Source organism: Acomys minous (genome assembly GCF_964271855.1).
Source record: "Acomys minous genome assembly, chromosome: 1".
In the NCBI taxonomy this organism is placed as follows: domain Eukaryota; kingdom Metazoa; phylum Chordata; class Mammalia; order Rodentia; family Muridae; genus Acomys; species Acomys minous.
This window is the reverse complement of record NC_140483.1, coordinates 47,353,945-47,379,244: the sequence shown is the minus strand read 5'-3', so window position 1 is coordinate 47,379,244 and position 25,300 is coordinate 47,353,945. Positions and strand designations below refer to the sequence as shown.

General features: G+C 35.2%; 1 protein-coding gene across 5 annotated transcripts in view; it reads left to right on the top strand.

Moving 5' to 3' along the window:
- Positions 1–15,571, top strand: part of UCHL5 (ubiquitin C-terminal hydrolase L5) — a 33,430-nt gene extending 17,859 nt beyond the window's left edge. For 2 of the 5 annotated variants that reach the window (XM_084796451.1, XM_084796454.1), the window contains 8 exons: positions 1,215–1,340; positions 1,421–1,482; positions 1,612–1,742; positions 4,054–4,117; positions 7,030–7,132; positions 8,162–8,275; positions 10,428–10,526; positions 14,944–15,571. In XM_084796451.1, coding sequence (XP_084652577.1) covers positions 1,215–1,340; positions 1,421–1,482; positions 1,612–1,742; positions 4,054–4,117; positions 7,030–7,132; positions 8,162–8,275; positions 10,428–10,526; positions 14,944–14,988 — 744 coding nt within the window. In that variant the 3' untranslated portion in view covers positions 14,989–15,571. Of the gene's footprint in view, positions 1–1,214; positions 1,341–1,420; positions 1,483–1,611; positions 1,743–4,053; positions 4,118–7,029; positions 7,133–8,161; positions 8,276–10,427; positions 10,527–11,192; positions 11,344–14,943 lie in introns of those variants that run through there. The other 3 variants (XR_014782066.1, XM_084796452.1, XM_084796453.1) reach the window with 3 other exon arrangements.
- Positions 15,572–25,300: the final 9,729 nt, after the last annotated feature.

Here is a 25,300-nt window from a genome sequence, read left to right as displayed (position 1 = left end):
ACAGGGTCTCATTGTGGAGCCCTGGCTGGCCTTGAACTTGCTGTGTAAACCGGCCTGATCTTTTTGAATGCTGTGATTAAAGCCAGGTACCACCATATCAGGCTGATTACCTGTTTCTGTTTTAGTTTTTAAAATTTCTTTTTTTAAATTATGATTAAGTGTGTGTGTTTGTGTACATGAGTGCAGGTGCTCCTAGAGACCAGAGGTGTTGGGTCCCTTGGAGCTGGAGTTATCTATAATTGTGAGCTGTCTGGTGTGGATACTTGGAACCAAGTCCATGCCCTCCAGAAGAGCAGCAAGTGCTTGAAACTGCTGAGCCATCTCTTCAGCCGCTTTCTTTGTAACTCATTTTACTGATGTTACACTTATTGGGATGTTCTTCCCAGTTTTATGATCTTAACGTATTAGGTGTTGTGAGCAGTGTGGGAGATAACATTTTATAAAATATTTAACCCACTTACATATATAGTGGACATCAGCTTGATGTAATGTCCACTATACACATTTTAGAACCAGACTGTTTCTTGATTAGCTGTGTGCCCTTGGGAAGCCACTTAGTTCTTTGTGCCTTAGCTTTGATAAACAAAATAAGAATAATATTTTAATAGTTTGTTAAGAAGATTAAAATAATTGGTATGTTTAAAGTGCCCAGAAAGCCATCCGGTACATAAGGAAGTATTGACTGTTTACTTTGGCTCATGTGTATATATAAGGTCCATGTAATCTGTTGAACATACAATATGACAACAACAACACTGTGGCTTATGAGTAAAAATATATGGACAATATATAGTCTTATTGGAGATTCAAATGAGAGTGGAAATGAGCTACAGAATTTCTCTCTAAAGGCCATCTAGTGGAGTTAAAACTCAGACTGTATACTGAAATATAGTTGAATTAGATAGGAGTAAGTTTAGGAAGAAGAAAGTTTAGGAGGACACATTCTTTTGTTCTAGCCAGCTATTTTAGGTTACACTGGTTGGCCTTAACTATGCTAAGACTCTTCCAGTCAAGAATTTTATCAAGTTCTTGAAAGTAGACCAAATGGGAACTAAATGTTTATGCTGATGCTATATGAAATAGAATTTGAAGACTACTTCTGTTTAGAGTGATTTTCCAGGACAACCAAAGCTATGCAGCGAAACCCTGTCTTGAAAAGCAAACAAACAAAAAAATAAAACAAACTCATTATTCTTCCTTTTTATATTTTATAGGTAATTAATAATGCTTGTGCCACTCAGGCTATCGTAAGTGTATTACTGAACTGTACCCATCAAGATGTCCACTTAGGAGAGACATTATCAGAATTTAAAGAATTTTCCCAAAGTTTTGATGCGGCTGTGAGTAGTGTTCTTAATCTTAAAATGACATATTTGTGATTGTGCTTGTTATAATGGGCTACTTTTCTGAATTATTTTAGATGAAAGGGTTGGCATTGAGCAACTCAGATGTGATCCGACAAGTGCACAACAGTTTTGCCAGGTAAAGTGTGTGTGTGTGTGTGTGTGTGTGTGTGTGTGTGTGTGTGTATGTGTGTGTAGCAATTTTCTATCTCCTGTTTTTTTGGATTTGCTTTTTTTTTTGGCTCTTACTCTTTTTTCTCTACTGTAGACAACAGATGTTTGAATTTGATACAAAGACATCTCCCAAAGAAGAAGATGCTTTTCACTTTGTCAGTTATGTTCCAGTTAATGGAAGACTGTATGAATTAGATGGATTAAGAGAAGGACCAATTGATTTAGGTAATTTGCTTTCTGTTCTGGTAGTTCACTTTGGATAAGGAAAAATAGATTTTATATTCTCCTTCCTATTAGGTATAGGTCTTCTTAAATTCTGAGAATGAAAGCTGCTTTGAGGTACTGTAATATCATGGTCTTGAGCACTTGATGAAAATGATATGACCGTATAGGAAGTCCTTACAGTACAGATCACTTGATGAAAATGAGATGATCATATAGGAAGTCCTTACACTACAAATCACTTGGAGCCTAGGAAGTTTTTCCTAAGGGACTGTGTTTTCTCAAAACATCTCACATAATTTATTTTTAATTAAATTTAGTAAATTTATTTATTTCAATATATGGCCTTCTGTGTAAGTAAAGTGGCCTTGAATTTGTGATCCTCCTGTCTCTGTCTCAGCAGATTACGTCATGTAAACTTTTGTAATGGAAAACATGAGAAGGGAGGAAAAGATCATAGGGGAGTTGGTTGTCAAGTACATGTGCCCAGAAAACAGAAGTGGGGAAAAAACAGATGTGAGTAGGAGGCTTCAGGTAGGACAATGTAGGAAACCAGCAGATGGAAGCAAAGTGTAGTGCTGTGTGTATGTGGAAATGCCACAATGGAAAAGCCATTTTTATGATAACCTAACAAGAATTTTTGTTGGGGGTGGGGTGAGGGGAGAGGGGTGGGAGAGAGAGAGCACACATGCACACACACAGGCCTACAGTATGTGGTAGGCAAGGGCTGCTACCACTGAGCTACATTCCAGCTTTTGACAAAAGAACTATAATTAGTTTTTGTGGCTTCATTAAATTTCTTCTTTTGTTGTATTAGATTGCAATTCAGCAAACCAAATTTATTATTCAAATAAATCCAGCTTTATTTGAATCTAATACATGCTTTTGATAAAATAATTAGGCCTAGAAATTCATCTCAGTGGTAGCACTTTCAACTACCATGTGTGATGGCCTAGGCTCATTCCCCATCACTGCAATAAATAAGTTGGTTTTGTTTATAACTTTGTAATTTTTGATCATTTTTCACACTTATAACTAATAATTCATCTAGTGAAGCTTTGTATATAAAAATATCTATGATTTTGGCTGTTAAAATAATTTCATAGAGCCCGGTGGTGGTGGCACACACCTTTAATACCAGTTCTCGGGAAGCAGAGGCAAGTGGATTTCTGTGAGTTCAAGGCTAGTCTCATCTGCAGATGGAGTCCTGGACAGCCAGCCATACACAAAAACCTTGTCTTGAAAAACCAAAAGGGGAAAAATAATAATAATGTTGTTGAAGCTGTTTTTCCTAGTTTGATAGTTTGGTCATTGTATATCCTCTGTTGACTTCTGCCTGATCATCCCGTTTGTTCATTAACATAGTTAGATAAAAAGGCAGTAGTGGACAGTGAAGAATGGCCGTGCTCATTGTGCAGCTGAATGTTACGATGTACCTTCTGGGAAAAAGAAGATTAAGACATTTTGACTAAATGCTCTTGCATTATAGGTGGCTTTCAATTTTGTTTTAATTTTTCCTAGCGTATAGTAATGTAAAAAAATAGTTTTTATCCATGATGACATTTCCATACATGCATATGATATATTTTAATCCTTTTCACTCTTTATGACTCCTTATCAGTTTTTTATTTCACATTTTTGGAGAGTCAGACAATAGGGATTAAATCCTTATTTTAGCACTAATGTGTAAGTTTTATTCATAATTTTTTAGTTTTGTCATATATAAAATATGATAACCTATAATATTGCTTAAAGAATTTGTGTGGTGGGATGGAGGGAAGCCAAGTGAGTGAGAGAAGAGAGAGAATGAAAGAATGAACATACCCAGGGCTGCATATGTGTTAGGCAAGCACTCTGTTGCTGAGTGTAATTATCTTTATCTCATGGTTATATGTTTAAGTGGGTTATCTTCCTAATTCATTCCTTACTTCCTCAAATATTTTAGTGTCTACTATGCATGTCTGTTGCATGATAACATGGCATGTTAAACAGTAATATGACAGTACAAATGATAGTATTCTTCTGTTATCAGAAAATAAGAATTGGAGCTTAATTACACTAAAAAGAATTAACCAAAAAAAAAAAAAAAAAAAGAATGGACAAGATATAGGATGGCTCATAGCTACAATTTGAGCTCTGGGAAGCCTGTATCAGGATTACATATTTCAGACAGAGTAGGTTATATACTGAGATATTTAAAACACACATATACACATGTATAATTCCTGAACTCAATATTCTTGATTAAAACTTTGAGAGAATGTTAATGATGGCCTTTCTATTTTTGTTTTAACTGTTTAACATTTCCTTCTAGGTGTATGCAATCAAGACGACTGGATTAGTGCAGTGAGGCCAGTAATAGAGAAACGGATTCAAAAGTAATTCTCCACAAATGTCGTTTTTTAAGTTTTCTTTATTGAAAAAAAGTTTAATTCTTTAATGTTATTAAGTTAAACATCTGACCTATTCTTGATTGAATTAATGTATTCAGGAAATGTATTTCAGAAATTTTATTTAGTGATACGACAAGAAAATACATTGATTTCTATTAAGTGAAGATTTTCGTTTTTTGTTTGTTTCTTTACTTTTATTTCAGTTTTTTGCTGATTTCGTAGTGCAGGGCATTAAACCTAGGGTTTTAGGTATGCTAGGCAAGTGAGCTACCACTGAATTACAGCACCAGCCTTAAAAGAACTGTTTAATACTGCTAAATAGTTTTGGTATTGAGGATTGTCAAAATGAAGTTAGGTTGAAATAATTATATATACACATAATCATTTGTAGAAAGTAATAGTTTATGTGTACTGTTTACCTTTTAATCTCACAAAGCTACACTATAATATCACACCTAAGACCCAGCAAAATTCCAACTCAACTTAGGATTCTTCATGCTGTCCTTTCTACCCATAGCCAGTTCCTTCCCCTGGCACTCACTGTCCTCTACTTGCACCTTAATCCTTGGTCTTATATTTTCACATTTTTAAATGGAATCATTAATTTTGCCATCTTTTTACATTAGGTCTCTTTATTCAACATAATACTTTAGAGGCTTTGTTGTTTTGTTGTGCTAGGGATCCAACTCAGGACCTCATGCACACTAAGCCAGTACTCAGCCACTGAAGTATATCTCCAACAACAGTTCAGTTTTTATTAATAGCTAGTATTCTGTAGTATTAAAAATTGGATTTTTTTTTTTAACCTATTCACTCATTGAAAGAAAGTCTTTAATTCTGGTCAAGTTCCATTTCAATATTTCCCACTATTAATTGTGGTGTATTTTTTGTCAAGTTTAAGAGTTCTTTGCAAGGCCCTAGATTCCATTCTCACCCGCTCCCCAAGAGGTTTATAGTTTACTGTCTTTAATTTAACTCTGTGATCTATTTTGACATAATTTTGTGTATGGTGAGGTGTTCAGGTTTAAGGACTTTTTTCTTTGCTTGTGCGTATACTTTCTCCATCACCAGTTTGGGAAAGGCTATCTGTCCTTCACTGAATTCCTTCTGTGCTGTTAAAAGGTTGTGTGTCATTTGGCATGTTTGTGTGATTCTGTTTCTGCAATCAGTTTTTTTTCTTCATCTGTTTTGCCTCCTTCAGTACTACACAGACATGCTTGATCACCGTAACTGTGTGCCCTGAAGCCCATGACTAGTGCTTCATGCTTCCATTTCTTTCTTCAAAATTTATTTTAGCTATTATAGTTATTTTGTTTCTCAAGTACATGTTAGCATATTTTTCTGTCATGGTTACAAAAGTTTTTAAAAAAAATTTTTTTTTTAACAATTTCTGTTGAGCTTTTCAATCCATGACCATAGTATATTCATTCATTTAGGTCTTGATTTCTTTCATCAGCATCTTGTAGTTTTCAGTATATAACTCCTGTATTTGTTTTTTCTGAATTACCTAAGCATTTCATATTTTTGAGTGGTGTTATAAATAGTATTATGCTTTAAGTTTTGATTTCTATGTAGTCTTGCTAATTAACAGAATGAGAATTGACTTTTTTCTTCTTTGTTTTGCATTTTACAAACTAAGTGAACACACATACTCTATAATATTTTCTGCATACACAAACATATGATCTGTAAAAGAGGATACATTTTTAATTTATCCTTAAATTTTTAAATTTAAATTTCTTTACTTAAAGCTTTAAATTTCTCTTTTAAGTTTTCTTAATTTTGCTTTTCGTCTTCTATTTTAGTTTAGTGCCTGCATATTATGATCAGTGTTTATCTTTAGGGATTGATACTCTTAATCAACATATAATGTATGATTTTGTAGTGTTTTTGCCATGAATGAAGTTTGTCTAGTAGTATAGCCCCTTTATTTTATTTATTTAGATTAGAAGAAATCTTTTCCAGTCCTTTTTACAGTTTGCCTAATGACATATTTGAAATGAATTTTTTGTAAGCATTAAATATTTAACTGATATTTTCTAATCTATCTTGTCAATCTTTTAATGTATTGAGATCATTTTATCCAATATAATTGATGAAATTGCATACAAAATATATTATATGTTTAATATAATTAGTATTGTTTAACTCTGGCCTTCAAAATTTTTGTTGTTGTTTTTCTGTTAATTCTTTCTGCTTTTCTATTTTCTGTTTCCAGAAATTATTCCAATATTGCCAGTTACTGGAATATTTTTTTCTCTAGAATTTTTTTTGTCTTTAGAATTTTTCCTTTTTGTATATTCTTTGTATTGTTAGTGGTTTCTCATCAGTCTGTTGCTGTCAACATTTTTGCCAATTAAGAGTATAATGTGAAAACCTTCCTTTCCTTCCCATACTTTGCCTGTATCAGTGCTAGACATAACTCCTCTATGCATAGTTTAGGAAAATATCAGCTGTTGAATTTTTTGCTTGAATCATGAAACAGCTTATAAAATTTAAAGAGAGAAATACATATACTACCTTATTACTTGGAAAAAATGTTTAGTGTCACCAGTAGAATATAACAAATGTAAACTCTTGGTTTAATTCTTTTCTCTGAGATCTTAAGTACTAATATCCTGTTTCTTATAAGGAAGAGTGATGAAAACATATATTACTTTCTAGTGTATTAAGTGAAATTCATAGTAATATAGACCACTTAAAAATACTTGCAATTGAAGAAATTTAGATAAACTTTTGCTACATTATACTCCTTCTAAGACAAAACCTTATTAAAATGCCAACTTTTATTGTCTGCCTAGTGATAGTTTTATTTCCTTCATTATGTAGTAATAATAATGAATTATCTTAATACTAATGGTTTTATAATTTTTATTATATTGTAAACTTTTTTGTAGGTATAGTGAAGGAGAAATTCGATTTAATTTAATGGCCATTGTATCTGACAGAAAAATGGTATATGAACAGAAGATAGCAGAGTTACAAAGACAACTTGCAGAGGTTTGTGGCCATATTGTACGTATATATTCGTGCGCACACATGCCCTTGGCTGTGTGATCTAGTGGGGGGGCTGGCAGGAGGGCTGTGTTTGGAAGCTGGAGGAGGGTAGCTAGTGTCCTGTCCTGTCACACTCTGCCTTACTCCTTTGAGTCTCTTGCTAAACGTGCAGCTAGGCAGCTGGCCAGCAGGTCCCAACAGTTTTCCTGCCTTTGACCCCTTATAGCACCAGTGTTATAGGACTGTGTGTATCTGCGGTATCTGAACACAGGTCATCATGCTTCAGCTGGAAACACTCTTGCCTTCTTTGCATTCCCTGTGGCTTTTAAGTATAAAATTTTCTCTGTGTAGCCCTGGCTGTCCTGAACTCACTTTGTAGACCAGACTGGCCTCAAACTCACAGAGATCCGCCTGCCTCTGCCTCCCCGAGTGATGGGATTACAGGGGTGCACCACTGAGCCCAGCTTTTCTCAGTTTCTTAATGTAACATGAGGATTATAGTGTTCACCATAAAATATTGTCATAAGAATTAAATTTACATAACACTTAAAGACTAACATAACAGGTCCTAAATGCTAGTAATGAGTTATTTTAGCTCTTTTCTCTTACTGTATAATTAAGCAAGAGAGTATTTCTGTAGGAGTTAATTGGATATATTTAAATGTACATGTACTCTTTACTAATCTTAATGACTACCTTTTTACCATTGTAATATGGTTGGAAAAGAGAGCTAATGGTTGAGAAAGTCTTTTAAATTTGATCCCATTTTAAAGACCGTTTAAGCAAATTTATTTTGTAATTTAATAGACTGTAACAGTATACTATATTAGGATATTGGTAGTGGGTGAAAAAGTCATGTAGAACATAGAAATATGTAAGGTATATTAAGGCTTCAATTTTTTTTCTTATTGGGCTGATACTCTTGCCAACATTAAGTTGAATTAGAAAATAATTATATCAATTAGTCATTTAAATGTTATCATGACTTAAGTCACAGTCATTAGGGTACTGTTTCTTTTTTTTCTCCCTAAGGAGGAACCTATGGATACAGATCAGAGTAGTACTATGTTAAGTGCTATTCAGTCAGAAGTTGCCAGAAACCAGATGCTTATTGAAGAAGAAGTACAAAAGTTAAAGAGATATAAGGTATGTTTCTAAAAATAGGCTACTTTAATATTTTAGTAAATTTTGAGATGAAGGTGTGTTGAATGATCGACTGCTTTCCCTCACATCATTGGTGAGCTTTCAGAATAATGTATTTATTAATAGTCTGGTACTTGATGGAGTTTCACATTTAAATTGTATTATGAACAGGTTTTTACCATATTAGATGTCTCAGTTTACTATACCTACTGTTTGAAGTCAAGGGCTTCCTACTTGTGACTGTGAGGGACAACCAGGACTTCCTGTCTGTAGGCTGTGACAGCTTTGTGCTGTGCAGTGTGATGTGCTTCAGGCTCTCCTTTTATATAGTGTCTGATCAAGACTTGCAGTCAGTTTTGCAAAAGTCCTGAGTTTCTATAGCAGAAAATTAATTAATTAATTGTGGAGAGGTTTGTTGTTTGTTTTTGTCTCAATGTAGCCTGGCTATGTAGCCATCCTGGCCTGTAACTCCCTATGTATAAAGGACACTAGCCTTGAACCAGTGGTAAATCTGCTGAGATGACAGATCCCTGCCACTGCAGACTAGCTGAAAATTGTATTTAAAAAGCACTAGGTGCTTGCCTATCTGCTTGTTGTAGGCCTTTTTCAGGTTAAGAAGTACTCTTTTGTTTATAATGCAAGGTGAATTCATATTAATACTTGCTTACTATTAAAAAGGCTTTCCACCGAAAGCAGAAATTATATTTCTTGTGAAAATTTTGGTTCTTCTGAACTTTACTTATTTGCTTCATGAATAGTAATAATAACACTTAAAAATGCTTAAATTAATTTCTTAATTATTACTTAGTGTAAAAAGTAATGGATCTCAATATTCCATTTATGTGTGTGTGTGTGTGTGTGTCTGTGTGTGTGCGTGATTACTGTAATAACAAGTTAGGTTTTTAAATAGTCTCTTTTATTGCTTAGTATATATTCCATTTTAAATGTACAGTGAAATCACTATGCCTTAAAATGACTTGAATTTTGCCTTAGAATTCTTAGGTTTTTAAGAATCCTTATTTAATTTTTTTTTAGCTATAACAAACAGGCATGCAACTTTGCTATCCTTCACTTATCATCTCTAGTAAGCTGAGAGTGGAAGGAGGATTTAGGTATTGCACACCTATGGTTATGTACCTTAGGATGTCTGTCATATGGTTATAGTAGTACAAGTTTCCTTTTTCATATGAAGCTTGAAGGTAAGGACTGTATTTTTGTTGTTTTGCTCACTTATGTCAGCATAATGTCACAGCCAACAAATGTTGAACTTAACAGCCAACAAATGACTATTAAAGATTAAATAAAATAAGTGGGCCATAACTGAACCCATAGTATGATTTTTTTCAAGTGAGAGGTGAGTAGGCTTCTAGAGTACTTTAAAAGCAGAAAAAGAAATGGCCAAGTTTATGGGTACAGGAAAGTATGAGATGATAGCTTCAACCATTATTTTCCATATCACATAAACTAAAAAGGTATACAAACTCCCCGTGACTTAATTGTAAGCACCTTTAACAAATCACATTTAGTTTAAACGAAATTATAAATTCTAATTCATATGAGGGAGTGATGAAGTGACTTACAAATGATAGAAACTTTAACTATGGGAAAGGAGCAGTCATTTGAATATCTACCTGATGGAATGTATAATAGCTCAGTGACCATATAAGGCAAGAGGCACCTATTTGGGAGACTCTTCACTAGCTTTTCAATGAAGCACAGACTTTTTCCCTCTTAACCATCTACTCTCACTAATTAAAAGAAAACAATCCCCAAGAAAATTTGTTAAACTTCAAAAGCTAAAGCTGGTCTGTTTAGGCTTTGCTTTAGTAGTTATGTAGTTACAGTAGCAGGGGTGTTTATCTTGTAGACCTTCCTAAGTTTGTTTTCAACAGCTTATGTTTTTATAAATGTCCTTGGAATAGGCTCCTTTTTCTCCCCCTCAAAAGCAGATTGTCTAGAGTGGGCTTTAAAAAACCTGTTCACTAAGCTGAGGGAAAACAGCTTTCTTATGCCTAGAAATGCTTATTACTACATGTTTTGTTGGACTTTATTATCTAGAGAGATAATAAAATTATTTTTAATACTGTTAAGAGAATAGAAGATTTTAAGTTGGATGCAAGAAGATAATACAGTTGAAAATGTGTTTTATTTTCAGATTGAAAATATCAGAAGGAAGCATAACTATCTGCCTTTCATTATGGAATTGTTAAAGACCTTAGCAGAACACCAGCAGTTAATTCCACTTGTAGAAAAGGTAAGTATTCATTGGTGACTACTGAGACTCAGATTAGATTCTCCCCCAATATATTGCTTTAGGCATAAATGGAGATAAAGTTTCTTGAAGCTTATGTAGTTTTATTCTTTTGCCTAGTGTTTTGCATTTTGTAGTTTTATTCTTTTGCCTAGTGCCTTTTATGTTCTAAGAGAAGTAGCATAGGCTGATACTTTAAAGCAAAGTATTGCCCCACTACTTTAGCGTCCCATAATCCTTAGTGTCTAGAACTCAGGTTGTTTTGCATTAAAAACACTATTCCTTTCTTTGAACAAAATTTCTTTTCAGTGTTAATAACTGAAGAAATAGATTTTTTTTTTTTTGGCTAATTTTCTAAAATTTTGCATTGATATCATAGAATTTAGAACTAGAAGGGACACTGATGGGGGATAAAAGAATAGGTTGGGTAGCAAATAGGTTTTCTTATTCCTAATCTAGAGTTCTTCCCACTGAGGGATAACTAACATAAATAAGTGGAAACTTCTGATTTCTAGGATTTAATTTTTCAGTGTTAGGCACTTATAAAATATTTGTGTAGTAAGTGAATTACAGTTAAATTGTTTGTAAGTTTCTCTTGTAAACCAGCATTTCTGAAAATGACCATCTCTGGATGCTCTTTAAATTACGTGTTACCTGGCCCCTCCCCAGATATTCTCATGTAGGGGAAGGAATCTTTAATAAGTTCCCCAAGTGATTCTAATGCAACTGATCTGTGTACCACATTTTGAGAAACACTTTGAGAAGACACTACTAGGCAAATAAAAATTTGGACCATTAATTTAAAGACAAGAATACATGGTAGGTATATTTTTCTTATTGATTTTAAAGTATACAAAGCAAAGATACATTTTGTCCCAGATATTTCATATTATAAATTTAAAATAATACTGAGTTTTGAATTCATAATACATTTGTGTTTACCTTATTACCTGAAACATACAACCCACTTTTTAGCATTAAACACAAACTTAATGTAGATTGGTAACTTTTCTGCTTTCCACATAGGTTTTTCTGCTCATGCTCCCCAGGGTATTCTAAAATGAGAAACTGATTTTCAGTCTTTATTAACAGCAAGTCCTAAGAATTGACTGTTAACAGGGTATCTAGATATAGTATTCTTTGAAACACCATGAGCTATTTCTATTCTTAAAATATTAAATAGAGCTAGATGTGGTGGTGCATACCTGTAATCCTAGTACTTGGAGCTGGAGGCAAGTAGATTCACAGTTCAAAGTCTTTCTGACAAAATTTCTTATCGGGACCTATGGACAAATGATCATTTTATGTAATGCAAATTTTTCTTCATAGTTTGTTTTCAAATATAGTGTTTCTGTATAGATTAGGACTTTTTTGTATGATTTTTTAAAAAAAAATTATTGACAGTATATTCCCCAGATGATGATGATGATTTTTAATTTTTTGAGAGCTTAGAGAACATCTTTGCATTAGAACCATAGTTACATAGGTCACATTGTTTTGGACACAAGGTGGCAGTATATGAACATGTAATATTAGTGTAACGCCAGCTCTGCTCGTCTTTTTTTTTTTTTTTTTGCAAAATTTTTAAGGAAGGAAGCTATCATACTATCTAGTTTATCTATTTCTTGGGAATACTTTGCAAGCAATGTGTATATTTATTCTTTCTGTATGTACAGTGCTAACTTCTAGGTTTTGAGGGTATTCAAATCTAACACTTGGTTGAAATGTTTTAAATTGTTCATCTCATTTGTCTAGCTGCAGTTATATTCTAGACATTTTGTTATGATACATAAGTTTTCTTAGCAAACTCGTGGCATGGTTTGGGAAAGAGTGAAACAATTACAGTGTGCTGAGCAGTGTCATGCGATTAGTGTCAGCACAAAGTCATGCTAAAAGTTCTGGACAAACAGAGTAGCTACTGAATAATTTTCTTAGAGCAAATGTATTTTTGACATCCTTTTTTGAAAAAAAGAAAAACTAAAACAAGTTTTAATACCACATTGAAACTCTCTGCTAATAAATGTGCATGTTAAAAATAGTAAATTACCTGAGAAAAAGGTAAAATAGATTAAGATCAGCTTTTAAAATTATATACAATAAAAAGAGCTACCATGGTATTTGTTAATCATAAAGAAAAAATATGTATAGAATCTAGAATTGGATTCAAATTTGGAATGTATGGAATTTAGTTTGTGGGTTTCTTACCTCTTCCCCCTCCCCCAGGGAAAAACAGCTATTAGAGTGTGAAGGTGGGTAGGAGGGACAAGACAAAAGATGTGTCACTTTAGTGGTGATATGTGCGAAGACTATTTAAAGTTGGATTTTGGCTGAGACAGTTATCTATAGCCTATGGTGAAAGTAGTTGACAAAAGTCTTTTTGTTTTATTGAATAATAAACAAAATAGAAGACTTTGATTTTCCTTTGGTCCTATGACTATAAATGACATATACTAAGATTTCATAGTTTTGTTATTAGAGTTCCATACATTGCTATAAATTGCTCAGGAGGTAATCTAAAAATAGTTGTAAAACTTATTGTACCATATAATAAATCTGTTCCCTGAAATATATTCTATTTGTGAGTCTTCTATACTTACAATATTGTAAAACTTTTTATTTCAGCATATATATATGTATATATATATATATATATGCACGTATGCACACATATATGAATACGTAGTTCTAAATCATCTATTCCAGCTTGTTAAAAACTATTTCAATGTTTTAAACATCTAACACCTATTATGTAAAGTCATGAATATAGCTGCTAGAAGGATCCAAATGATTTTACAGTATTGAATTTTGACTTTTGACTCAATTGCTAATAAGTAGCTAACCCTTAAAACTTTTTTTTTCCGTCTCTTAAATAAAAAAATAGAACAGTGATCACAAAATTTGTTAATTTTAGTAAACTATATTCAGAGACCAATAGCAAAATAGTGAAAACTTTTTTCCTCATTATGCCTAAAATTCAGTTGTGTAGGAAGCTTTGCTGGGGGGGTGGTGCATGTCTGTAATCTTAGCGCTTATGAAGCCTAGGCAGGAAGATTGTGAGCCATAGAACCGCCTTGGGCTAGGAAACTGTGTCTCAAAAATGAATAACCAAATGAAAAAAGAAATGAAATTTTATGTAGCGTTGGGTATACATATTAAATTCAAAATTATATCTGCTGATTAAAAATGTTCATATAGGCAGCTAATGTTGTATTTTGTGCTGTAGTTAGGCTTTAGATAATGCCTGTATTTTAAGCATACATTTTTTTAAAATAATAATTTGCTCTTGATTTTCTGTGATTTTTCTTTTTCTTCTTCATTTTCCCCGAATCTGAGTGCTTTCCACAGGTTAGCAAAGCACTCCCACCACTGAGCTGCATCCAGCTATTTTTACCCATTCTGTCACGCTGAGCTTGAATTAGCCATTCTGCCTCTCAAGTAGGTGAGGTTATAGGCCTGTGCCACCATGTCCATTAGGTCTGATGCATAGCTCTCAGTTTTATCATACTGCTGCAAAATGGTTACCTAGTACACCATAAAAGGTTGTAATTGTTCTAATTATACTATTTTTAATTGTTTAATACAGAATTCTAATTTATTGCTTCCTTTTCAAAGAGCAGCAGCATTGGTGTCACCTAAGATTTGTTTTATTACCGAATCATCATGCTACATTTAAATAGGGACCCTAGTTGGCATATATGTTGAAAAGCACTGCTGGAGAACAAGTGTCTTTGACATCTGTTGAAAACTTCACTATGGTCAATTTTGATAATGTTTTTGAGCTTTGGGTTCTTTACTAAAGAACAAATAGAACCATTGTGTTTAAGCTGTGTAATTATGAGGTCAAATGACATGTTGAAAAACATTTAGATTGAATAAACTTACTGATACCACTGATATTTATTCTTTTAGTGATATTTTATTAATCTCACCAAAACTGTTAAATTCATTTATTCTAATATAATCAAAGTGTAAAGAATTTTTTAGACTTACTTTGAATAAGAAATGGACAAATATTGTACTTTTGGAATTTGTATGGTAAGAGTTTGGCTTTGTAGAATGAGTATATTTTATTATTATAACTAGTACATTTCATTTTCTGTAAATCAAAAATGGTTATCTCTACCCAGAGACGGATTCAACAAAAGCTGTTGCAAGTCTCAAGTATAAACTGCCATGCTGTCAGCGTCTCAGCGCACACTCAGTGTTTGTTTACTCATTAATACCCTTCCCTTCTGTGTTGCCAGGCTGGTCTCTGGTATCACCATCCCCGGTACCTAGGACTACAGTCCTACCACCCAGCTCTGGTAGTATGAACTGTACACAGTCCTTATGCCGTGTGAATATTATTGGACACATTTTATTTTAGTATGATCTAAAACAATCTTTGAGGAGTTTGTAATATGCTATCTTTAATTTTTAGGCAAAAGAAAAACAGAATGCAAAGAAAGCTCAGGAAACTAAGTGAAGAGGATATTTGGACCTGTGTACACTGTGCTGCACTTATTTTCATGGAAATCATTAAATATAAGGAACTTTGAACAACATCCTAATTGATTCAGTGCACGTTTGGCATAGTACCAGTCTGTCTTGTCCTTTATGCATGGATTTTAAAAACTCTTTCCCTACCTGCATCATGTGCATGTAGTGCATATTAAATAAAAGTGGGATAAAAAGTGCTGGCCAAATTCCATCATTTCATTTTGGATCTGAGAGTTCTTGGTACTCTGGAAATGCAACTATAGTAATGAACCTGGAAATATACAAATAATAAGCTTTGTCTATAGTTGTTCTGATTAATGTTTTTTATTTGTTACCTTAAGTATTCAATTTGTAAATGTCAGATTTTACTTAAACTGGGCCATCAGTTTCTAATTGTTAATGGCAAAAAAAAATGTCTTTGATATGTGTTTTGCAGATCTTAAAACTGAATTTTATCTCATATCAATTTGATTTTTAAGGCCAGTCATTTGGAAAGAATACAATAACAATTTTTAATGATTTACAATGCTATCTGTAAAGAAGACAATAAATATCCCAATTTTATTTTCTTCAATTGTTTGAGGTTGTTTGTTTATATATTACAGGATTATTCTGGGAAGGTCTGAATATTTTTGCTTCAAAAAGCTGGAAGTTAGAATACATTGTAAATCTTAGAGTTTAGAGTTACTCTCAGTTCTGTGCATTCATTGAAAATTAAGGGTTTGACAGTTTAAGTTATCTGATTGTTTTAAAGGATAGTAGTGGTAATAGAGGATTCTACTATGCACATTTGAATGCATGTATAATGTGCCCACTTTGGATCTTTTTCTTTCACAAGTTGTTTCTTTTTTTTTTCTTTCCACATTAAGCTTGAAAGGAACATTTCTAAAGCTTACTATCAAGAAACTATTTATCCAAGTACATTTTAAAAATAGACACATGGCTTTTTAATGTCTTTATATAAAATGATGTAATTTATTTTATTAGGTAAGTTGTATACCATTTTCTCACTTCAACTTTCATTCAGAATTACTTATTTAAGTTAGTATACAAAGTGTTAGTTTAAATTTTGCTATTTTCATACATAATTTGTTTTTGCCCCTTGTCCTTTTTGCTCATCCATGTATTTGACCCCCAACTTCCTCAAAATCAGTTCTGTCTTGTGGTCTTCCTTCTAATTTCATGATCTACTCTTATTTTTAAAGACTAAGATCCAATAAGAGAGAAAACGTGTGTCATGTGTCTTCTGAGTTTTCCCACTTAATATTTTCTAGGTCCATCTATTTTTCTGCAGAGTCTGTTCTCTTCCTCTTCCTCTTCCTCTTCCTCTTCCTCTTCTTCTTCTTCTTCTTCTTCTTCTTCTTCTTCTTCTTCTTCTTCTTCTCCTCCTCCTCCTCCTCCTCCTCCTCCTCCTCCTCCTCCTCCTCCTCCTCCTCCTCCTTCTCCTCCTTCTTTCTTCTTTCTTCTTCTTGGGGTTTTCAAGACAGGGTTTCTCTAGGTAGCCCACCTAGCGCTGTCCTGGAACTCGCTTTGTACACCAGGCTGGCTTCAAATTCAGAGATTCTCCTGCTTCTGCCTACAGAGGCTGGGATTAAAGGCCAGTGCCACTGCACTGGGCTCAGTATCACACTTTAATTATCCATCTACCTGTTGATGCTCACTGACACTGGTTCCATCTCCTTGCTATTATGGATAGAGCAGCAATAAACACAAGTGTGCCAGAATCTGGGACATAGAGTCCTTTGAATAGACTTACAGGAGTGATAGAGCTGAGCCACAGGTAGTTCTATTTCTATTTTTATTATTTTTTTTTGAGGATTTAAAATTTTTATTTTATTTGTTTATTCAGATTACATCTAAATTGTTATCCCCTTTTAATTTCCCGTTCCTCCCTCCCTTGGTCTTTCACCCTTTTCCTCTTCCCTAGGTCTATGACAGAAGGGGACCTTTTTCCTCACCATAAGGTCACAGCCTGTCAAGTCCCTTCCTGGTAGCCTGCTTGTCCCCTATCTGAGTGCCAGCAGGCCTCCCCGCCAAGGGGAAGTGGTCAAACTTCGGCAACAGAGTTCATGTCAGAGTCAGTCCCTGCTCTCCTGCAGCTGTCGAGAATGTCCTGTCCACTGGCTAGTTCTGAGTATGGGTTCAATGTTTACTGCATGTGTTGTCTTTGGTTGGTGCAGTAGGTTGAGCAGACCGCCCTGGGTTCAGGTCCGCCCATAATGTTTTTCTTGTGGGTTTCTAGGACTCTCTGGATCCTTCTATTTCCCCGTTCTCTCATATTTCCCTCTATTATTTTATTTTTATTTTTGAGACAGGGTTTTTCTGTGTAGCCTTGGCTGTCCTGGAGCTTGCCTGCCTCTGCCTCCTAAGTGCTGGGATTAAAGGAATGCACCGTCACTCCCTGGTTTAGTAGTGCTATTTTTGTTTTGTTTTGAGAAGCCTCCACACTGTTTTGCATAGTGGCTTCACTTGTTTACACTCCCAGTAGCAGTAATCCACATTCAGACCAGTAGTGTCACCCATGTCCTTAGTTTGTTGTCCTTTGTTTTCTTGATAACATTATCTTTGGGGTGAGATGTAATCTCAAAGTAGTTTTAATTTGCATTTCCCTGATGGCTAAGGATGTTGAGTACTTTTTAAAATGTCTGTTGGTCATTTTCATTTCTTTAAAAACACTGGAGCCATGCGTGATGGTGCATGCCTTTAATCTTAGCACTCAGGGAGGCCGAGGTAGGCAGATCACTGTGAGTTCCAGGACAGCCTGGTCTACAAAGTGAGTCTAGGCCAGTCAAAGCTACACAGAGAAACCCTGTTTTGAAAAACCAACAAAACAAAAAACCACTATTTGGTTCATTGTCCCATCTATAAATTAGAGAATTACTTGAAAGCATCTGATAGTGATATTATTAGATGATTCAGAACTAACAGCAAATTTTACAGCAAAATTGGAAAAAATATTTTCCAACAATTTCAGATGATGTAATCTTCCAGGGTTCTTTTGTTTGTTTTTGTTTTGTTTTTGTGTATGAAGAAGTAGACTTTGCTCTTGATGGAGTATTAATTATGGAGTTTTTTTTCAAGCTGTGATATAATTATTTAAATAGTTTCTTGAGGGTTGTCTTAGACTCATGTTGGTCTAACTCATTTGAGCTTAATTTTTAAAAATATTTTTATTCTTTTCCACATGTATACAATGTTTTTAAAAAACATTTATTCACACTGTAGTTAATTCCCTCCTAACTTGTTCTTTTTTCTTTCCCTCCTTTCTTCTTTTTCTCCGTATCTTTATTCCTCCGCCCTCTCTCTCTCCCTCTCTCTCTCCCTCCCTCCCCCCCTCTCCCTTCTCTCCTCCCTCCCTCTCTCCCTTTCTCATTCCTTCCTTCTTTCTCTCGTTTTTTTAAAGTGACCCCTAAAGGGTTGAGGCCATCTAATGGGTCAAGTGAACACACCAGTGTCACACCCCTGTAGAACATTGACTTCTCCCAGAAACCAGAGACTACCAGTAGTCCTCAGCTAGGAGTGGGGCCTCCTGTGCCCCTCCCCATTCATGATGGAATGTTGACTGGCTTGATCTTACCAGGTAACCACAGCTGTTCTGTACAGAAGTACACTGTTGCACAGCAGTCTTGTTTGACCTCTGGCTTTTACAGTGTTTTGTACCATAGCCCTTTGTGTTCTCTGAGCACTGGTGGATCCCATTTATAGCTAGCATTGAACTTTGTTTCCGTGCTTTCATTGAGGCTTAAGTTTTATAAAGGTATACAAGGTTTACTATAGGAAGTAGCCACTAATCAAATAAGTGATTAGAATGCGAGAGAACCTAAAGTAGGTTAATACTATCTGATTCCGTGATTTTTGACAAACACGGCAAAGCAATCAAGGAAGGACTTTTTGGTAGATGTACAGAATAGCTGAATTTTCATATGAAAAAAGTGAGCTGTGACCTCAATACATCTCCCAGAAATGAAACTGAGCTTAGTCATAGACATACATGGAATAGTTTAAATGGGTTTTGTTTTGAAGAATCACACATGAATATCTTTTGTGACTTAGGGATAGCCACAGGTTTCTTAACTCACGGAACAATAACCATAAAAGACCCAACCAAAATTAGAGTATACTAAAAGTAAAATTATGTCATTAAGGGATGTAATTTAGAGGAACTAGTACCAAAAGACTTTTCAAATGTAGTTTTATAAAACTAATAGGCATATAATACTGATTTAATTCTACTAAAAGGTGGTAAGAATAGTAACAGTTTAAGAAAAGAGTATCTGTCTCAAAATTGTGTATGCGGTGCACTTCATGGCTATTTCTGCTTGTGAATAAAGAAGTCCTTGTTTTGGTCCTGTCTGCTGTTGGTTTGAAACTAAGTAATAGAGCTCATGGACAGAGCAAATGTGGAGCTAAACAAGAACCCAGACACATGTTACTTAAGAGGACACGGTCTTGGAAGGAGTCTCTTAAAGGCATCCAGTGAATTTTGCCTTCTCTAAAATCCCATTAACCTCTGGGTAAAGAAAGACACTTGCGTTCTGTTTTACTCTAGTCAGTTGTAAAGGATGTGCTTCTGCTCTTGTCAACACAGAAACTTTCCAACAGCTGCGGCCCTGCCTTGCCTCACCTCATGTTTAGTTCCTAAGATAGCTGCCCTTTGTCTAGCAGAGAGCAGCAGGGTGTCTGTGCCATTGGAGTATATGGATGTTGGTTTCTGGGGTTATGGGGAACACTGCTTTTCTTTCAGGGGTGCAATACAAAATGAGTTATGGTGTTGCATTCAGCACCTTTAGTTTGTCTTAATTGTAACATTCCAAAATACGTTTAGATTTTTTTTTTCCTTTTCGGGGGATTTTGTTCCTTTGTTTGAAATGGTGAGGAGGGGGATAAAAGTTTTGTTCTTAAAAAAGAAATATTAGAGAAAACAGCTAAGCAGTACTAAAGTTTATTATATAAAGTTTACCAACAGAGATAACCACAGGCATTTGTGTTTGTTTTTGTTTTGTCTTTGGATGCAGGGTTTCTCTGTAATAGCCTTGCCTGTCCTTGATTCACTTTATAGACTATGCTGGCTTCAAACTCACAGAGATCCATGTGCCCTTGCCTCCCGAGTGATGGGATTAAAGCTGTGCACCACCACTGCCCAGCTACCACAAGAATGTTTTAGTGTTATTTAATGATTCCTTTTTCCTGTGTAAATATTCATGTTTAGTACCCTCAATGAACTGTGTTATAGAATTATTTGATACATATTACTTTTAAAGTTGATAATATGCAATTTCTCTTTTTTATATCTTTAATAACTTGTAGGACTCAAACTGTACTGGGCATTAGAAGGGAAGGAAGAATGATATTGAGAGTTTTGAAGCTACCATCCTTTTCTTGTAAAGCTATTAGGTTTGGAGGAGTGGGCTCAAGTGTAAGTCTCCAGAATTGACTCTCAGCAAAGCGTAGTAGCCTCACAGGGATATTTTCCTTCAACGACAATGAGAGTATCTACCATTGGAGTTGATGAAGCCAGGATATGCTCTTGCTGTATTCTAGGAACAGAGACAAGGAATTACTAATATACAACTGAGATGTCAAAACAAAACAAAACAAAAAGGGACCTCTCTATGTAAACACACCACCTGAAAATAGCTGAGTAACAGGACACACATTCTGGTTTACTTTTGCCTTGTAAATCTTGCATGAATTTTCCTCCAAGGGCTTTTGGGAGATTTCTTTTTAGCTTTACTGTCAGGAACAATGACTAGAGAAAATGGTGGAAGGGATGCTGAGTGCAAGTTCACTCAGTTTTGTGATGTTAGCCTGTTCCACCTCAAGATAATTCTTTTTTTCCCCCCTCGAGACAGGGTTTTTCTGTGTAACCTTGGCTTTCTTGGAACTCACTGTGTAGACCAGGCTGGCCAAGAAGTCACAGAGATCTGCCTGCCTCTGCCTCCCAGGTGCTGGGATTAAAGGCACCCACCACCTCCTGGCAATCAAGATAACTCTTTTAAAAATAATTGCCTTACATTTAGAGAAATAAAATAACAATGAAAACAATCTGATTACATTGTCCACAGATGATATTCCCTGCTAGTGTGTTAAAATATGTTATACCAAATAGTATACATTTAAATGTTTTCTTTTTATGAAATTGGTACAATTAAGTATTTATTGCATACTTTTTTTTTTTTTTAATTTCAAAGACAGGGTTTCTCTGTTTAGCCTTGGCTGTCCTGGACTCACTTTGTAGACCAGGTTGGCCTCAAACTCAGAGATCCACATGCCTCTGCCTCCCGAGTGCTGGGATTAAAGGCATGCGCCACCACGCCTGGCTTAGTGCATGCTTTTTTTTCCCATAAGCTTCATGCCAGTAAATATACTTGCATTACCATGTTTTAGTAACGACTTATTATTATACTATATAGGTGTACTCAAATGCGACCAAGCCCCATAACATAAAGCATAGAAATAAAATAGGCAAACTCGATAATTTTTAAGGGTATTTAAAAAAGTATTGTGAATTCCTTAGTTTGCCAAACATACATACTTCTTAATTTGTTCTTTTCCTCAGTTCATGTTTAATGAACCTAAATCCCTTTACTGACAAAGCCAACAAATAACAGCTTCTAGCATACTTAGTACTTTTGCTTTTTTTCCCCTTGATTATATTCTCAACAACTTTACTCATCCTGTTTTACATTATCTTTATATTTTATATCTTTATAAGTATCAGGATAGAGTGGTAAACAAGATAAAAATCCTTGTTATTGTGTTAAGATAGATAATAATAACTGAGATGGCACACGTGTTTCAAATAATTGAAAGAAGTCTATTTAAAGAAAAAATGCAGTGCAGAAGAACACTGAGCTGAAGCTTTTATGTAGACATCCTTGAAGAATATGTATGTGGAGACACAAATGAAGAGAATTATTTTGATTAATACTTTTATTTTATTATACATGTATAAAACAAACTACATATAGCAGGGAGAACCATGTGACAATCAAGAGAATAATGAGTTCTATACATGTTACATTCAAAGTGAGTTGGTCAGAGAATTTCTTCTCTTGGTGGAAATAGGTTGCATATAGACAGAGCCATTTTATTAGAATTCAGATTACTAATACACAATAATGTTTGATAGTTAAAAGGTACATAAAGTTTGATCTGGGATGTCAGTATCAAAATCAGTTAAATAAACCAGGAACGATGACACATGTCTGTAATCCCAGCATTCAGAGAGGCAGAGGAAGGTGGATTGCTGTAGACCAACGTGGTCTACAAAGTCAATCCAGGAGAGCCAAGGCTGCCTACACAAGGAAACCTTGTCTTGGAAAAGCAAAAACAAACAAACAAAAATCAGAAAAGCACTAACAGTGGACTCTTTAGCCAGTGTGCCTTTTATAATGTATACTATAGAGTATACTATTGTTCTCAGGCAGCCCCTCCGATTTGTGAGATAGTCCTGTGGATCCCAGGATGACCTTGAAATGACTTTGTAGCCAAGGCTATCTTTGAACTCTTGATCTTACTGATTTCTACCTCCCAAGTCTGGACCACCATGCCTGCCTCTGGCCCTTTGTTGGAACAATGATATTAAAGTAGTGGGGGACATATAAGTAGTAGAGGAAAGTCTGATACATGTGTGGTTTTAAAAATAATTTGAAGAATTGGGATGTAATATGAATACATTATAAAAAATAATTTGAACTCTCATTATTAGAGGCAAAAATGTAGCACTGCAAGAATGAAGTTATTAGAAAAAAACTGACAGAATTACTTGAGAATAGAGAGAAAAACTTAAAGTCTGTACAGCAGCATTTGCCATATAACCCTCAGAGCCAGAGCAATAGAATTGTGCCACATGGGCTGGAGAGATGGCTAAGAACACTGTCTGTTCTTCCAGAGGTCCTGAGTTCAATTCCCAGGAACCACATGGTGGCTCACAACCATCTATAATGTGATCTGATGCCCTCTTCTGGCCTGCAGGGGTACAAGCAGGCAGAGCACTATATATGTCATAAATAAATAAATCTTAAAAAAAAAAAAAAAGAATTGTGCCACATACAATAACATGAAAAATACTGATGTGAAATACAGAGAGCTCACATCACATAAAAAGGAGAAGGAACCTGGAAAAATGGCAAGTGATGTATGCAAATAATTTGCAGGGCAATTCAAATGGTTGTTAACACACATAGTAAATCCTACTAGCTATAGAGAAAACAGAAACATTTAAATGAATGCATTCCTACTCTCTCCTGCTTGTGTATACTTGTGTATACCTCCTGCACATTCTCCTATCACCATTCAGATTAGAATGGTTTTTTTTGCTCTATACCCCAAGCAGTTTCTATGTGAAGATTGCATTAGAAACAGAATGGTATATGGTGTAAGTACTCATATAAGAACTCTCTGGGTTTGTTCAATGCTTTCTAGGGGACATTGATGGCCTTGACAGAGTTACTAAGTAATGAGGAGTGTAAGTGGTAACCATGTGCACTCTGGGCTCCAGTGGCTCCCTGAAGGCTGGTAATTATGATAATGATTAGAAGTTAATAAGCTGTCCAGGATGGGCTTCCTAGGTAGTGTTGCCTTAATGAGGTTACCAGGGACTGAGATCTGACCTTTCAGGTTTTGATTTGAAAATGCTAAGGACTTTGGATAGTTAACTCAATTAACTCAATTAAACTTAAAGACACTAATGCATATCTGAAAAAATATAATTTATTAGTCTATTTTACAATGGTAACTGCCAGCAAATCCAAACATCCTCTCTCTGGGAGATAGGTAAATTTACCAAAGAAACCAGATTAAGAGAGGAAGGTTGGATGAGTATAGACTGGCACAAAAGAAATTATTTGTCTCATACAGACTCTGCCTGTGGTAGCCCATTCCCTGCTTTGCCATACTGGACACTAACCAACCCCCACCGCCCTGCTACACATCCCTTTGTTCAAAGTGTTACTGTGTCCTTCACGTATACATCCTAGAAGCAGGTGACAGTTTTTAAACTTCCACAATTGCTACTTTCATGACTGACATTTTCCTGCTTTTCTTATGTTAACAGATTTCTCAAATGATGCAATTTAAATTAATACATATTTTAAAAACTATTTTAATATGGTATTTTGGGTCATCAGGAGAGGCTTCTTAAGCTAATTAAAAAAAAAAAATCTCTAAATCAGAATACTAGTTCCTGTAACCAGTGCAGCTTCTATGTGTGTTAGCCTTTCTAGTCTAATGTTGCCGGTATGTTCTCTACTGTTCTGTATGCTTTTACAAGTTTGTAAAACACCAAAGAGATATCATCATATAAAGAAACCTTTTACAGGGAGTAGTCAGGATTTCTGAAGCCCGATGTCTCTTCCAAATAAGAGCCAATTGATATTAGCTAGCTAAAGGGGTACTGGAAAAGGAACACTAGTAAGGCCTAATTCAGAATGAAAAGATCGTATTGATTGCTTAATCAATAGAGTATTGTTGGATACACTGGCAAGTTTAGGGGACACTAACTCGTCTACTGTCTTTTCCTGGACTGCCGCTGTCACCTCAGAGCAGCGGTGCCTCCATACCAGAATTGTCCTGATAGAGCTATCTTGTACTGTTTGGCCTGATTAGGTCTAATGAGGAGCAAGGCCGTACTCTAGCCAGCTGTACCTACCCTTGGGCCTGGCTTTCTGGTTTTGACATGGTCCAAGCCAGTAACATAGGTCCTCTCTTCTCAACAGCCATACCTGGATGCTAAATTAACCTGGGAGTGGGTGAACAATCTCCACCCAGTGTACTGTTTTTGCAGGGGAGATATGTATACAACATACTCTTGAGGGAATAATTACCCACCACTAAGATAAGTGAAAAGTGTATTTTCATGAACTGTTGCTCAGATTTGAATGCCTTCCAAAAGCTCACTAGCGTAGTTTTTTTTAACTTTGTCAATTCTTTCCATGGGAGCTCTGGCTCAACATGAATCTTGCTATGTTTGTCATCAAATTACCTAGGCAGACTCCTTTGTTTGCTTTGTCCTTTGCCCAGTCCCTCTTATTTGCTGTTACAACTCAGCTTACATGCTGGACTAAGTCATTTCAATTGACCAGAGCCTCTTCTACCTCATAAAGATCAACAAAAATGCATATTAGTCCTGAGGTCCCTGGTGAATCAATCTTCTAACTGATGCTCCTAATGAACACAGTCCTGTCCAGCATGGTGAAATGGATATGAAATACCACCTCTTTCATGCACAATTTCCGCAGTATAATTCCTGTCCTTTCTCTGTTGTCTTTCATTCCCTAATACTTAAAGGAATCTCT